The sequence below is a fragment of the Leptidea sinapis genome, chromosome 2, assembly GCF_905404315.1.
Source record: "Leptidea sinapis chromosome 2, ilLepSina1.1, whole genome shotgun sequence".
NCBI classification, from domain to species: Eukaryota; Metazoa; Arthropoda; class Insecta; order Lepidoptera; family Pieridae; genus Leptidea; species Leptidea sinapis.
Genome location: NC_066266.1, coordinates 23,811,037 through 23,827,163, shown reverse-complemented (window position 1 = coordinate 23,827,163; position 16,127 = coordinate 23,811,037). Strand labels below are relative to the sequence as shown.

General features: G+C 35.2%; 3 protein-coding genes across 3 annotated transcripts; 1 reads left to right on the top strand and 2 right to left on the bottom strand.

The window, feature by feature from the left end:
- Nucleotides 1-784: 784 nt before the first annotated feature.
- On the bottom strand, nt 785-3,795 carry LOC126973873 (uncharacterized). Its single transcript, XM_050821230.1, has 2 exons — nt 3,475-3,795; nt 785-972 (listed from the first exon to the last, which is right to left on the bottom strand). Exons 1-2 carry the CDS (start codon nt 3,656-3,658, stop codon nt 785-787), a joined length of 372 nt encoding a protein of 123 aa, XP_050677187.1. The 5' UTR covers nt 3,659-3,795.
- Nucleotides 3,796-10,383: 6,588 nt separating this feature from the next.
- LOC126973863 (uncharacterized) lies at nt 10,384-12,439 on the bottom strand. The gene is made up of 2 exons (XM_050821218.1): nt 12,427-12,439; nt 10,384-11,881 (listed from the first exon to the last, which is right to left on the bottom strand). The coding sequence occupies exons 1-2, from the start codon at nt 12,437-12,439 to the stop codon at nt 10,473-10,475; spliced, it is 1,422 nt and encodes a 473-aa protein (XP_050677175.1). The 3' UTR covers nt 10,384-10,472.
- Nucleotides 12,440-13,444: 1,005 nt separating this feature from the next.
- LOC126973855 (uncharacterized) lies at nt 13,445-15,527 on the top strand. The gene is made up of 2 exons (XM_050821206.1): nt 13,445-13,817; nt 14,888-15,527. The coding sequence occupies exons 1-2, from the start codon at nt 13,538-13,540 to the stop codon at nt 15,499-15,501; spliced, it is 894 nt and encodes a 297-aa protein (XP_050677163.1). The 5' UTR covers nt 13,445-13,537; the 3' UTR covers nt 15,502-15,527.
- Nucleotides 15,528-16,127: the final 600 nt, after the last annotated feature.

Below are 16,127 nucleotides of genomic sequence, written 5' to 3'. Positions count from 1 at the left end.
ATACTTTTTTAACCGCGTTGGGCACATAATATGATGGGGGAACATTCTATAGGTTCGCGTCACCGACTTGGTTAAGTCTAAATAAATGACATGATAAATATATATTTAAACACATATAGTTAGACACTTTTTGGATGGATGAAACCTGGTGAGTTCTCGTCATCGAAATGCTTATAGCAGTATATCTGTAGCTACACAGCTGACATATTGTGCAACATTAGCTGTGTATATTTTATAAGCAAAATTGAATGGATTTAGTGAAATGTTCAATGTGTATATACTGTGCATTGTTGAAATAGTGTTTTTTTTTATTAATATATAACGAAGAAAGAACCTCTGTATTGTTTTTAAAAGGTGTGACGTCATTACTGTTGACATCACAATTGCTGAAGATCACTCATTGGTTCTTCCAAAGAAAACTACACGAGTAAGTATTTTATTACTTTCGTTTATTCAACGGGCAGCGTTACGACGTCCCAGAGAGGTCCGTACCGTACGACAGCCCGAGCACGACTGACTCGAGTGTCGACCGTGCGGCTGTATTTATAGGACCCGGCGCACGTGCTACTCCACGTGTTTTGAAATGCGGCCGTATTTATGAGGCTCGGTGCACGTGCACGTGTTTTCAATTCGTGTTGTATTATTTGCGATATATTATTGAAAATAAATTAAATTAATAATTTGCTTGTTTTTAAACAGTATAAAACTTTAATACTAAGAGGTAACTTTTACTTCTATCGGCATTATCTACAGCTGCCTATTTTACTTCAACTGATGAGTTAACTTACTCTTTCCTTTCTACAAGCTGTGGATGCAGCTGTGAGTCAGGGGTTGTCACCAATAACTTTACTGAATGAGACTGAAGAAGGACCTTAACCGATTGCTGTTCAATCAGCTTCCACACAACCGTGTCTGTATAATTATTCATTGTTGAGAACTCATCCTTAGCCAGGCTTCTGATCTCTGGTGTCTCTGAAATTACGATGAAATTCAACATTTCTTTATTCAATTGGATTAATGTAATTAGTTTGAATGGGCAGGCCTATATGCCAAATTTATAAAGGCTTATTTTTTTGTGACAGTAAGTTACAAGACGAGCAGGATGTTCATCTGATGGTAATTGATACGCACTTCCCATTACAATGCAGTGCCACTCAGGATTCTTGAAAAACCCATTAATTCTGAGTGGCACTACAAGTGTGCACATCATCTGGAGAAATACTCGAGGTGATGTGTCCAGATATTAAGTCTCATTTGCCCAGTATTTACAGTAGCTATGGCACCCTTAAAATAGAAACAGATTAATGCTTACACATTACTGCTTCACAAAATTGCCATTGTCGTACCAATAATCTAGCCGGCAGCCTGTGCAAAGAAGCCTCCCACTGGATACTAGGCATTGACAGCAGACTGCCAAACAGAGGATTTTAACATACAATTGACATCTAGCTTTTGTGAAGTGTCTTGAAAATGATCAAAAAGCTTCAAACCCATGTGCATGGCAATCTCTGCAATTCTATTACAGTAACATCCCATATAACATATTGTATTAATAATAATAAAAGCTTTATTTTCTAAGATATTTTACTAGTAATATAATAAATAAAGTTATGGTGATTTTAGTGCCAGCACATGTTAAGAATAGTTTCATTTATTTTTTATGGGTTTTTCTTATATTAAGGACGCTCCTCTCCATTGTGCGCTGTGTTGTTAGTAATTTTATTTATTACTAGCTGACCCAGCAAACGTTGTTTTGCCATATAAAGTATAATTCACGCGATAGTTTTATAAGTAATAAAATATTGCCTATATTATAGCCTGTACATCATTTTGTTCTATTGTCAATAGTTTTTGCAGCGCACGCAAAAATAGGTTTTCGATTTTACACCTTGTGTTACAAAATAGCAATTTTATTACGGATCCCTAATTTTGAAAAAAAAACATAGCCTATTATAGCCTTCATCGATAAATGGACTACCCAACACTGAAAGAATCATTCAAATCGGACCAGTAGTACCAGAGATTAGCACGTTCAAACAAACAAACAAACACTGCAGCTTTATAATATTAGTATAGATTATTTTTTGGTATAGACCAATATTTGGCTTGCGGACATGGGTCTTTACCAGTAATTTTACTAGCTACTTCAGACTTTTCTTTATGGCAGAAATTGTCGCCGTTGTGGTATCCATAATCTAGCCAGCGTCCTGTGCAAAGGAGCCTTATAATACATTACAAAATCATTTGTGCAGTAAAAATTATTGCTATGTGGAACTGCTCCATGAACTGACGGCATTTTGGTGTTGGATGATTAGATTGATCTGTTGGCCAAAAGAGCTGCCTGCACTTGGCTTTCCAGTTAATACCAATACCATACAATGTATATAATAATAATAATATTATTATTGACACACTTATACACAAATTATCTTGCCCCAAACTTATATAAGGCATAGCTTGTACTATGGGTAAAAGCAATGATATATTTAATACAATATACTTACTTAAACATACATGACTCGGATTCAACATATAAATGTTGAATATGAATGTTTGTTTCTGATGACTCGGATGTATATATGATATATTAATATACAATGTGTATTTATTTATTATATCGTATAAGAAGACCAACAGCTAACAATAAATTTAAATGAGTCTAATAGTGCTAAGCCAATTAAAAGTCCTAACAGATAAAATACTAGATTAAAATTGTTACAAACACTTAATTTAATACTGTCAAGAAGAGTGGTAGATCTATATATTAGCTGTCCCAGCAAACATTGTATTGCCGATATTAAAATCGCGATACAAAAGTAACTGTTGATCGTAGATGGGTGAAAAATTGAAGGTGTATGTATTATTTAATGCTGACTCATAATCTAACAAATTTAAAAAAAAAATCAAAAAAAGAATGTTTCATGTGGACCACCTTAACATTTAGGGGGATGAAAAATAGATGTTGTCCGATTCTCAGACCTACCCAATATGCACTCAAAATTTCATGAGAATCGGTAAAGCAATTTCAGAGGAGTTCAAAGCTTAACACCATGACACAAGAATTTTATATATTAGATATGTATGCTCTATACTTTTGTACGCTGTAACAATTTAATCAAAGAATTTGTTACTCAACATCTGCCTGGCCTATGCTACACTTGTGCAGAATATATATTATTATACATTGTATGATTTATTTAAAGGATGTTCAATAAGATTACTTGTTATTATTTTAGTAAGTTAACAACTGTAAATACATAAAGAGAATTTTCATTCTATGCTCCCTACTGTGGAAGACATAACACTATTTAGCCAAAGTCACGTTAGTTTACATAAGACTACCAAACTTTGAGTCTGTGTTTTCAAAGTTTTTTCGGTAGTGATCGGTGCTAAGATAAAAAAAAAGGTTTCATTTGCACATAATAACTGAGTAGAGGTAATACATTGAACAAATAATTTTAATTATATAAATACCTGCATGGACTTTCGCATTTACCAGTCGCAATTTTGATGTGAGAAGTGAAATGTCTTTAATTTTCTTTACACAAGAATCTTCAAAACTTATGGGAACAGAGGCTCTGAATAATCTTGTAGCAAGTAGTCTTAAATCACTCCTTAAGTCATTGCTTACATCACGAAGTGCTTTAAACCCAGACATTTTGTAATAGTTAATTCTAGTTACTTGCTATCATAATCAATCAAATAAAAAGCGTACAATAAACAACGCAAAAATTAAGATCAAAATTTTAACACCAATTTAAAAAGTTGGTAAACTGTTGACTTCTTATTTTTTTCTTCTTGGTTTATTGGCTCCGCACGATGAGCATTTGAGCCTTTGTTAAGTTTTTTTAAATAATAAAGCTGGTAGGTCAAGTTGCCGTGACAGTTCGATGTGTTTAAACTATGTCTGTAGTTTAAATTTAAAAATACCTATGTATATATTTTAATAAAACACCGACTTGGTAATATTAAAGTCCTCGAAAATTATATTATGCTCTCTGGTCTCTACGGATTTTGAATAGGTCTCCTACAATATGTGATACCTACTCTTAACATTTCTGTTTATTTTTTTTTAATAAATAATACACATTTCAAATAAAAACTTCTTTAGTTCCATTTGATTTCGTGAGCACTTATCAATTAATTAATAAAAATATCTACATAATAAGAATACGTTTATAAATATATCTAAAGTAGGTTAAGCGGTTGTGTACCAACTTCGTACTTAGAGCAAGAGCCCACCGCAGAAAAGTTGTTTGATATTGTTAATATATGCCTAAGAGCACATGACGTAAGTAAGTCTAGCTCGCGTTATATTTAACCTCGTGTGTAACGAACTACCTCTCCTATCTACCTATCTAAATAATTCCTACTTTTTGAAGTATAAAATGAACAATGTTGACTATATCGTGGTCTTCCAACACATACATACATCTGCAATTAATGTAGGTTAAATAATAATAATTTAAAATTACGATAATATACCACTTTATATGATAGATCAAAAACTGAGCTATTTTTATAAGATGCACCGATGACCTTATACCTATAAGGTAAAGTTTTTTACCTTTTTATAAGCATACAATATATACAGTAGTGTCGAAGTGGATATTTACTTACGTCTACTAATATGTACTTATGTTTTCCGGGGTCGTTCAACTACCGATGCCGATGGTTTTGACTTAATACCTGTATAATATATTTGAAGCCTGGGAAGAGTATCGCGATGTGCTTGGCGTATTTTGTGATTTTCTCGTAGGTAGGTATAATTTTCCATAATGTAGTGCGACCTCAACGATAATTTATATCAATTCTTAACTCTGCTATGAGTTTCCCCAAAGTCGGTACCTCCTTTCTGACTGTATACATTTCAAGTATTTTATTTCGGACTGCACACAGATCAAATTCATCCAAAATATTTTTTTTTTTCTTGGATGCGTTTTTTTCTGGGCGAAGAAATTTTTTAAAAAGTGGATGCCGTTATCCAAGGCATTCGTTTGTGTTGAACACATGAAACATTAGTCAGAAAACTTCACCATTACGATATTAGAAATAAAGCATCGGACTTAATGACATCCTTTTTAAATTGTAGACTACTAAAGGTGGATGTCAATGGAAAGCGGTCCTCTGGATCAGTAGTTAAAATGGGGGTTCTACATGGCTCTATTTAGGACCTTTTCTATTCTTTTTTAATACAAATTATCTCCCTTTTATTGCAAAGGCTAAATATCATATTGTGTTGTTTGCTGATGACACATCGCTAATGCTTATAATACACCGGTGCTTACCAATTTTTGCAAAATTCAAAGAAATTAACATCTTGACTATTGTTCATAGGCACATAAGTGATTTTTTTTGAAACTGTTAACGCCAGGAACAGACATAAACTTATAATGCCTACTACTCGGCTAAGTGGACTTAGTAAGTCTTTTGTGGGGCGATGTATATGCTTCTTCATCAAGATCCCAGAAAATGTTGAAAAAAAGTATTAAGTTATTCAAAAGAATTGTTAAAAAACGTTTGTGTGGTAAAGGTTACTATATCATAAATGACTTTCTTAATGATATCACAGATTGGGAATGGAGTGACCGCCCTCAGGCTATTAAATAATAAGTTTAATTGTACAATATTACTTTGTAAACAATATTTTTTCGATGAAAAAATAAGCCCGCTGAGTTTGTTGCGGCCGTTCTTCATAGGTGTGAGGAATTTATTTTGGAATGGGTGGTAGTTTTGACTTTCAATAAGTGATGTCACATCCTATTTTGAATAAAAATATTTGAATTTGAATTCCACTCCATCACAAACAAATCAATTATATTTATTGCTAGCTACGAATGATAGATACGACTTCATTTAGTGAACGCTAGCATATTATGATTTCCCTCCCCGCAGGCGAACGCGGGTGATGTTATCCATTTCTCGCTGTAAAAGTTTTCCAATTACAGACCATTATGCGATCAGTGCTGCACAATGCCGATTTGTGCTGATGTTTTATTGGAACATGAATTAGTTTTAAAATGCAGCAGCAGAGTGCGTGTGTTAGAGTTCAGTGTTGAAAAAAATATGCATAGAGTTGTAATGTAATAAGAAAATAAGGTGTTGTCTTCTTCATTTTGATAAATATGTTCATTTCCATGAAAACATATTTTATGATGTCTGCTTCATTAAATGATTCGATCAAGCCATTGCAATATTGACAAAAGTATATTTCTGTTCAATAAATTTGTGTATACTTTAGAATTCTAAAATGAAATTGTATTCACATTTTAAATGTGGTATATAAAATTAAATAGTCAATGTTTGTACCAAAGAAAATTTAAACACTACGTTCCTTCATTAATTTTAGTTTTATTTATTTAGAGCATTGGTAACAAGACCATCAGCTCAAACCAAAATACAATAAACGAAGAATATTTAAATCATTTTTCGGTAAATTTGTACCTTTATACATACTTACATTTTTTTAACACAGTCTGAATTAAGTTTTACAATTTCTAAACGAAAGCTTTCATTTTTTTTTAACAATTAACTATATTACTACCGATAGTAAATAAAATTTGGACCAATGCCATTGAGTTGGTATCTATTGTACGAATCACGCGAAAGCTGTAGTTTTGAGAGTGCTCGATTTTGCGAAGCGTTTCTGTAGTTGGAACACTCAACGTTGAGCATAATGCACTCTAGTGCTGTAATTGGAAATCAGTCTAGGTATATGTTAAGCTGTTTTATTTAACAAAACTGTTAAGCCTTTAATCAGTTTATACAACATTTTATTGTGTTTACAAACACGAAAACACAAAACAGGGCCACAGTAGACCTAATATGTACACGGCACAGCAGACCCGGCTTCGAGAACACTGCAACTGAATGTAGTGCTTAAATTCTCTTTGACTGCAATCGTCTGCAAGTTACTGCTGTCAGCTCAAAGTCTGTCAGCTGTTCTGTAGCCATCGCATAATTGTAGCTGTCAAGTGTCATAAGTGATAAGTTATTGACCATGTTGATTTGATTTGATTGTAATTTGTACGGCGTATGTAGCTGCTCGTTAGAGTAAAGTGTTCTGTATTAAGTAGGTAGTTAGTAGTTAAGCTAATAATTTGCATTGTAAACTGTAATTTGTGCTCACCGGCTTAGGACTCTTAGGAGCCCAGGAGGCAGTTTATTGTACATAGATTATTAGTTTTTACCTACTGAAAATATGCAATATTTTAATAATATTCCAACCGAAGTTACACAATTGATTTTCAGCTTCTTGCGACCGAAACAGCTTGCTTTATGTAGGGAAGTTTGCTCAACGTGGAAACAGAATGTTGACTTTATATTCGAACATGAAACGTTTTGGCTCAGATATTGTAAATCTGATTTCCCGAACGATTATATGCACGCAAAATACACAGCAAAGCAAAATATCACTTGGGAGAAATTATACCATTCCTTATCTCTCTGGTCTAGGTTGCAGTACGCGCATGAGAATATTTCCAAACTTCAATTACCTCATTCAACGGAAGTACATTATATCCAAGTCCTTAAAGATGGTATTGTAGCTGTTCTTACTAACGCTTGTATTGATTACTATGATATATGCAGCTTGGAACACTCAAATCATACACCTGTGAATGGTAGAGGCATCTTGAGATACAAAGAAAGTGAGGACTATATTATTTTGTTGGTGCCTAGTCACCACTTATGTGTTTATAGAAAGAGAAGTGATAATAGTCCAGATCGGAACACTCTTGCCCTATTCGGAAATGTTTCTTACTTCATTTTAAATGATAAAAAATTGTACTATATGACAATGGTTAATGAAATATATGTATTCAGCCTTGATGGTGATAAACCTAAAACTGAACTATATTTTTACTGCCCTTTGAATTTTATGTCTTTTGGATTTACTGAGCATATAAATGTAATAACATATGCTGGAGACATTTATTCTATTATTAATAATAGTGCTGAACTGCAATGCACTCTGTCATCACAGTCAAATGTGCTTCATGAATTTCACAAATACAATTTGTTGGAACAAATGGAATGGGGAAACAACTACGTCATGGACATGATGGAGCACTCGGTGCCAAAAGTGCCATTCAAAGATATATCAGTAATAAGGACATATTCTAACATTCTATTTGTAGGATCTACTTTTGGAATTTTACAGATCTATTATAACCCTTATACAAACAATGAGTTAGACCTGTTAAATTCTACACCTGTTAAGAAATATGATATGAAAGAAGAAATTGATGAATGGAGACCGTCTATGTGTTGTATCCTAGAGATTGATGTGATAGAAGAGGAAGATGGACACTCAGTAATGGTAGGAATGCCTGCAGCAGTCGTTAAAGTGACTTTCAGCCACAGTCTGTCTGTAGATTGAAGCACCAGCTGTATTACTGCATGAAGATGTACAGTGTGTGATCTAAGAATATTGTAAGAGACGTCCACCTTATATATTGTGTAATTGTTAAGTGTGGCGAAGTGATTATTCTGTAACAGTTAAGTATAATGAGTTGCGCCAAATAATACAAGTCTGAACGTGCAACTTTTTGTTTCAAAGTCTTTTTATTTGTCAATATGCTGTTACCATTTCTTGTTTTTTTCATTAAATTTATTAATGTTTGATTTAATAAGATTGTGTCAATATATTATTAAACATACATGTTGTTTTAAGTTATTCCTGGAATTTCCATAGTAGAGTTCTGGACTCGAGTCAACATTGGCATATGCATAAAACTCGAGTATAAGTTGGGGCACGTAAGTCTAGCGCAGAAGTCAAAAGTAAGGTATCTGCGAGGGGCTAGCGGGATGAAGGCTTGAGCTTGCATAGTGCAGATTGGATCGCCATTCGTATTCCGCCCCCGTACCGATACGGCACCCCGAGCACTTCCAGTGTACAGTCACGTTCTGAATTGTATTGTTATTTGCTGTTATTTTCTTTGTTATTTATTGTTTTGTTTTTTTTTATGGAATCGGAGGACAAACGAGCGTACGGGTCACCTGGTGTTAAGTGATCACCGCCGCCCACAATCTCTTGCAACACCAGAGGAGTCACAGGAGCGATGCCGGCCTTGGAAGGAGTATGCGTTTTTTTTAAGGTACCCACGTCGTATCGTCGCGGAAACACCGCATAAGGAAGCTCATTCCACAGCTTTGTTATACGCGGAAGAAAGCTCGTTGAAAACCGCACTGTGGAGAACCGCCACACATCTAGATGGAGGGGATGATATCCTAACTTGTGGCGTGTCGTGCGAAGGTGGAATTCGGCGGCAGGAATCAGGTTAAACAGCTCTTCGGGACACTCCCCGTGATAAATGCGGTAGAAGACACACAATGAAGCGACATCTCTACGCAACGCCAAGTGATCCAGCCGTTCACAGAGCACTGGGTCCCGACAATTCGAGCTGCTCTACGTTGCACGCGGTCAAATGGGTCGACCTGATACTGGGGTGCGCCAGACTGGAGATGACAGGAGTTGACATTGTTATGTTTGAGTTGGTCTGTTAAATACACACACAAACGTTATATTGATGAGAATTTTTTTGACGACTCTGACACGTAATTAACTTTGTACATAAGTACTTAACACTTTAACATTAAATATTTATCAAAGTATAATATTTGTGTTTGCGACAGTACCTACCCCATACGCAGATATTTCGCTCTGCGCTAGACTAACTATTTGTCATAACATTAAAATAATGTCACTAATGTCCGAGGCTCCTTTGCACAGGATGCCGGCTAGATTATGGGTACCAACGGCGCCTATTTTTGTCGTGAAGCAGTAATGTGTAAACAGTGGATCACGTACGACAAGGTTGTGGACATAGGTCACTCAGAGTTCACAGCTTGTGGCAAAACACGGGTTAATTCGCATTATACTGTGTGGTATTGGTGCAGAATCATCGACAGGCTCTACTGCCAATATCTGACGAAATCAAAGCAAGAAGTTAAGAGAAATTGGAAGGAATCCTTAGCCAAAGTTGTTATTGCTTCCGTCATACATTACTGACGTTGAACATTCAGATCTCCACATGTCTCGGTATCTTCAGAATTATTTAGGCAGTGTCAAGTTAACATAAAGAGAAGACTGCCAAAACTACTTATCGTAATTTTCTAAGTACTCTGGTACTTCTGAGCCTTCATTTTCTGCAGTAATGGAAACTACAAGATTACAACATTATCCGGCAATAGATAAGTATATCATACTAGAAAATGGTACATATTATGTACTGTTATTAAATGTAAATAAACTTTAAAAAAATTGTCTTGTGTTTTCATGTGAAATTCGAAGCAAATTCTTCCTCAACCTATAATGTCTGTATTGTAGCCTTATTTTCCAACTTCTGAAAGGTACAAATGACAATGCTATAAGGGAGAAGTAATAAAAAACAATAAATAAGTAATAGGTATTGCAATTATTACGTTGGTAGTACGTCTTTAAGTGTTTGTCCTAATGCATAGGTATAATACTAAAAACTCCCTCGAATGCTAAAATAACTGTCAGAGTTTCCCATAGTGGTAAAAGCATCTAATTCTAGTTCACTGGAGGCAGCTGAAAATGGCGTGAATGTTTTCCTGCACAACTCTCCTTTTGTGCACTCATAATCAAGACCATACACTTCTAACGAATGATTAGATTCAAATCTATCCAACTTTTTAATCGAAGCCCTTATTTGCGGATTGTGAATTTCTGGATAATCCTTAGTTTTGATTTTATCATTTTTTTTCTTGTTGTTCATTTTCCTTGATTTCGTTACCTGGAAAATTTTACGAGTTGTCAATAAACACTCATTGCTGAACCTCTTATCATCCGAATCGAAATGTATCTGCCTTTTCTGTCTGCATTTACGTTTATAAAGCGCCATTTCACGTAATGCTTGATATAAGTTCTTGGGTTCTTCGTAAGTATTGTAATCCATTTTCAATTCTTCCTTAAATATGTTTAACAGGTCTCGTTTCCTAGCTTTCTTCGATAACGGCTTTCTATTAACTGTGTTCGCCGTTGTATTACCAATAATATTCAGTTTCTGTTGCATGAATGATCCAAATTTTAACTTTTTTATTTGTGGCTTTCTTACATTTTTGACTTGTTTCATCTGATCCTCACTATTGGTGTGTTTCAATATTTTATCTCTAACGCAAAAGTTTAAATGTTCGTTTTCGGGAGTCTTTGATTCAATATCATCTTTAAAATTTAATCGTTTTGCAACAAATTCGTCTATTTCCATTGCAGTTTCTGGCTTTTTCACTTTAGTATCCAACTTTGTTTCCACATTATAAACATCATATGTTGTCTCAAGTAAATCTTTGAAAATATCGTAAAGAAACTTATCATCTTCATATGGAACTTCAGAGACTAATGTATTTGGTTCATCTTGAATTTTGATTATCTTTTTAGATGAATGTGCTTCCAATATTTCTTTGGCTAAGCCTTCAGCTACACCGCTATAGATATTATTTTCAAGAAGTTCTCGGATTGGATTTACTAACTCCGGTCGCGAAAGATCTTTTCCTTTTTCTGAATAATTTGATGGTGTATGTGTAAGGTCCTTTCTTGATTGTAGAATTATAAAGTTATCATGCGTGCTCACGACGGAATTCAATATTCTCGATTTATATTTAGGTTTGCTCTTCTTCTGTTCAGCATCGTTTTCTTTTATGTCCATCATAAATTGTTCATCTATTTCTTCGTATTCTTTGGTAATTCTCTTAACTTTACTTATGGATTTTGACAATGATTTAGGTAGCTCCTCAACATCAGGATATTGGGTACCTGTTGTGGATTGTGATAGGATGTTAAGCACAGATGATAAGAATCTCTTCTGTCCTGGCTTAGGTCGTGGTGGGGGTTTTCTTTTCGGCTGCTCTTCATTTGGCTCTGTAAAATTAAGATATTTAGCACTTAATGTCGTAGAGAGAGGAAATTATTACTTTATTTTAATTTTTTTGGATAGGGGCACAAGCTAGGGGCAGATCATATAATTGCGATCTATGTTTTCTGCAGTAAAGGGCAAATATGAAAAGACTTGATTAAACATGGCTTCTAAGGTCCGGTATCCACAGCGGAGACGAGAGGAGATAAGGCGAGAGGCTGTAAGGTTATTTCCACCAAAGCGGAGAGGAGATGTGAGCTGTGCATAGCGGGGATGGGAGCTGTGAGTGATGTCTACGAAGGGACAGCGGAAAATGTTTAGATAAGGGGCGCGCAGGCGAAGCCTATCCTATACGCATCGCCGCTCTGCCGCGCCGCTTAATCGCTCGACGTGGCGCAAAATTCTATAGATAAATGAGACATCTCCTCTTGTTCCATTTTCACCGAAACAGAGAGATGTGGAGATAACGAAATCTGATTGATTATTAAAATACATCTCCTCTCCGCTTTGAAATTATATTTAGTTAATCAAAGCGGATTATTTTTCTCACCGTTAGCCGGCATCTCTCTTTCTTTCTTCTCAACATATACTCCCCGTTTCTTCATTTCCTTAGGCTGGAATTGAACATCACTTTTTGTTATCTTTTTTGGTTTCTCTTTAGCCGTTGAAGCTATTCCCGATGACTTTGACTTAACCAGAGCTGATTTTTGGACCATTTTTTTTATGAATATTTATGAAATTTTTACAACATGTTTTTGGATTTTTAATTTAGATTTTTTTTATTTGACGGAGGATTTGATAAAAGTCTCGCAAGAGACAAAATGTCAAACGTTAATAGACAAAGACAGTACAGACCAAGTGATTTGTTTTTTCCAGTCAAACACTTCAACGTTTCGAACTTGCTCAGAGGCACAAGGGTTTATAATAAGTGTCCGTACACACAAGCCGGCTCGGAGAGGAGAGCAGACTTTTGTCACAGTTAAAACAGAGTTTTGAATCATTGAAATAAGTTTTGTTTTTACATTTAGGCCTATCGCAGATGATACACTTTTTGTGCTATCGAGTCCGCGGTACACAAAAAATCTGCATTGCGCGCAAAATGTCTTGGGCAGATAATTCACAGACTCAATGCACACGATGTAAGCTTTAGCTCATTTTGTCGGTAGAACTGTAGGGTTACACGCAATGGAAGTACAGAGATTGCGGTGTAGGTATTATTTCGTACTTGAGATATAAAAAAGAAGAAATAGAGAATTTTGGGTTCATCCTACTCTATCAGAACGATTATTAATCAGATCAGCAAGTGCAGATGACAGACTAAAGTTTGTGTGTTAGACTTTTAGTGTGTCGTCGTAGTACTGTATATAATTCTATATGTTTTATTATCTCAGACTAAAAAGTGCGTCACGGATAGACTGTCGCCTGCGATAGGCCATAGTGTGAAATAACAAGAGAAGCTGACCCACTGTCTCTGATAATGTAATCTTATAGATATATCTTCACGCCCATAGAGTCTTTTTGGCCGTAAACTTCTGTACATATATTTCAAATTAATAGCCAACTAGAGTTTGCAGCTGTCAAAGTCGAATATATTATATACGAGACACAACAAATTTGGTTCGATAGAAAAATTTCCAGTGAATTTGCGGTTCAGATTTTAAATGGAGAGGAAATCTTCCAGGCGTAGTGAAGTCGAGAAAAAAATTAAAAATGGTATACTGAATGAAGGAGACTGTATTGGTGTAACAGAAATAATTTCTAGAGATCCTTTTGTAAAAGACAATGGTGACCCAATTAAAGTTAGAAATAAAGATTTGTTGAATATAAAAAATGATATAGTAAAGACCCGATTGCGAGACGCCAAGGAGAGGAAAATTTTGAGGGAAAAGTATACAATACGAAATAAAAATTACTTAAGCGAGGCATCTTCAAATGATTACGGTAGGTGAATAAATCTATTTATACGCACGGACTAGTAAAAAATAGAAGGACTCCGCGCCGTGATATTAGCAAGTGAAGCACCTTTATGCTAGTGTGTGTGCGGTTACGGGGAATACCACTTACACAATTTTTTCTCCCTTTAATAATCATATGTCCACAAATGCTTTTATAGTATTGTCTTTACACTTTTGCATAACGCACGACGGAATTTTTAAAATATTTTATTGCGACGCAAACTGATCTGTCACAAACGATGGCAAATCTCATAATGGCGGCCGATCGGCTTGTATTAGTGTAAGTGTATGCGTGGAGCTATGTATTTATACGTTTACCGGCTTGTTATGGTGCCTCACTGTTATATAAGGTGACACGGAGTCCTAATTTTTTTACTAGTCCGTGTCTATACGTAATAACCGTAGAGCTTAGATCGAGGTTTGGTCTCCGCTGCGCTCCAACTAGATACCGCAGTACCTAAGAACAATTGCTTATTTATTACGATAACTATTAGATGCTCGTGTGCGTGACATCTTGAAATTCAATGGCGTCTTTCAAAATTTTTAACATACGACTCGTGTTATTTTACAATGAAATTAATAAAATAAAAAATACTTACTGGTGGTATGTGATCCCAGTGTCTTTCTTATTTCTTGTAGTACTATTTCTAGTTTTATTTTCGAAACCCGGCATTTTAGTTTCAATTATAAGCAAAGTTTAACAGAACATGTGACACATCAACGCAGTCACACATTGTTCGAGACTGGCTCGAGTACATCGTACGCGAGTACTTGGGCGTAATATTAATTGCCGCACTTTGCATCTACGTCTGCGGTATCTAGTTGGAGCACAGCGGAGACCAATCCTTAATCTTAGATGTTGGTGTTGTCAAATCAAAATTGGCAACGATACTTTCCTATTTAAAAAAATATTCAGTAGGGATCTCTAGATCTCTTTTTATTTTCAATAAAATACGGCTGTTCATGCATAAAAATTCATAATTCTACTAGCTAATTATCATATAAGTAGTTATTATTGTAAGCGTCGTTAGCTAAACAAAATAAAAAAATTCACAGATCGCTTGAAAAAAGCTTGCCATGAAGCTGGAGAAGACATACAGGAAATAAAAACACATATTACGAATATAAATCACGATATCGTCGCTAAGGAAAAATCGGCGAAACCGAACCGTAAACCGGTAATAACAACAATCACTGCCAAAAATGACAACAGCAAAGTCTATAAAGCGGTTACATTCACAGATAACAGAGAGGTGACACCGATTCAAATAAACATACCAAGTCAAACGCCGCTTAAACAAAAAGAAAAAGAATTGAAACCAAGCATTTTAAAACCACCGGAAATTGAGACGACTGTCAAAGAAAAAGTTAAAAGCAACACAAAAATCCGACGCAACAGAAAAGAGGTTTCGCCTGATAGAAAAAGTTCTTGTTGTGTGACAACGGAAGTCGCAAAATGGGCGCCACAGTGCATTACCACAGATACAAAACCATATTACGAAGCGTGGGTTGACACAACTCTGACGGCCATTACAAAAACATCCCTAAAAGATAATGTTTTGCAGCGATATTTGGACAGACCCCGAACTCCAGAACTCGTCTATAACAATATGGATGAGAGATATACAGGAAGAATAAAGGTTCGACAACGATTAATAAAAAAAAGTTAAATTATAAATTGTTTGATTTTCTCTATAAATTATGTGTATTATATTAAATCGTATGTTTGTGTTGGTGCGTCGATCCGGCGTATGAAGTTAATATACTGTTCTATTACTGGACTATAAAATAGATGTTGGCCGATTCTCAGACCTACCCGATATGCACACAAAATTACATACAAATCAGTACAGCCGTTTCGGAGGAGTTTGGTAACAAACACCGCGACACGAGAAGTTTATATATTAATTAGACTAGCTGACCCGGCCGTTGTCTTGCCATATAAATTATTTTTTGAGTAAGACCGTTTCTTGGACATTCCAACATTACTTTATTTTTCTAAAATAAGAGTAGCCTAAGTTACTCTTTATTACATCAGCTAGCTGCCAATAAAAGTCCCGTCAAAATCGGTCCAGCCATTTCAGACATTAGCCGCAAGAAACAGATTGACAGACAGACCGATAGACAGACAAAAATAGTGAAAAATGTTATTTTGGTGTATGTGTATATATTCATCAATATTACAAAGAGACACTAGATTACTATTTATTTGTATAGATAATCAATATAATATATCCAAGTAATAATTGTCAGATACAAGCCATCTACAACAATATTATTTTTACCTTATGTTTTT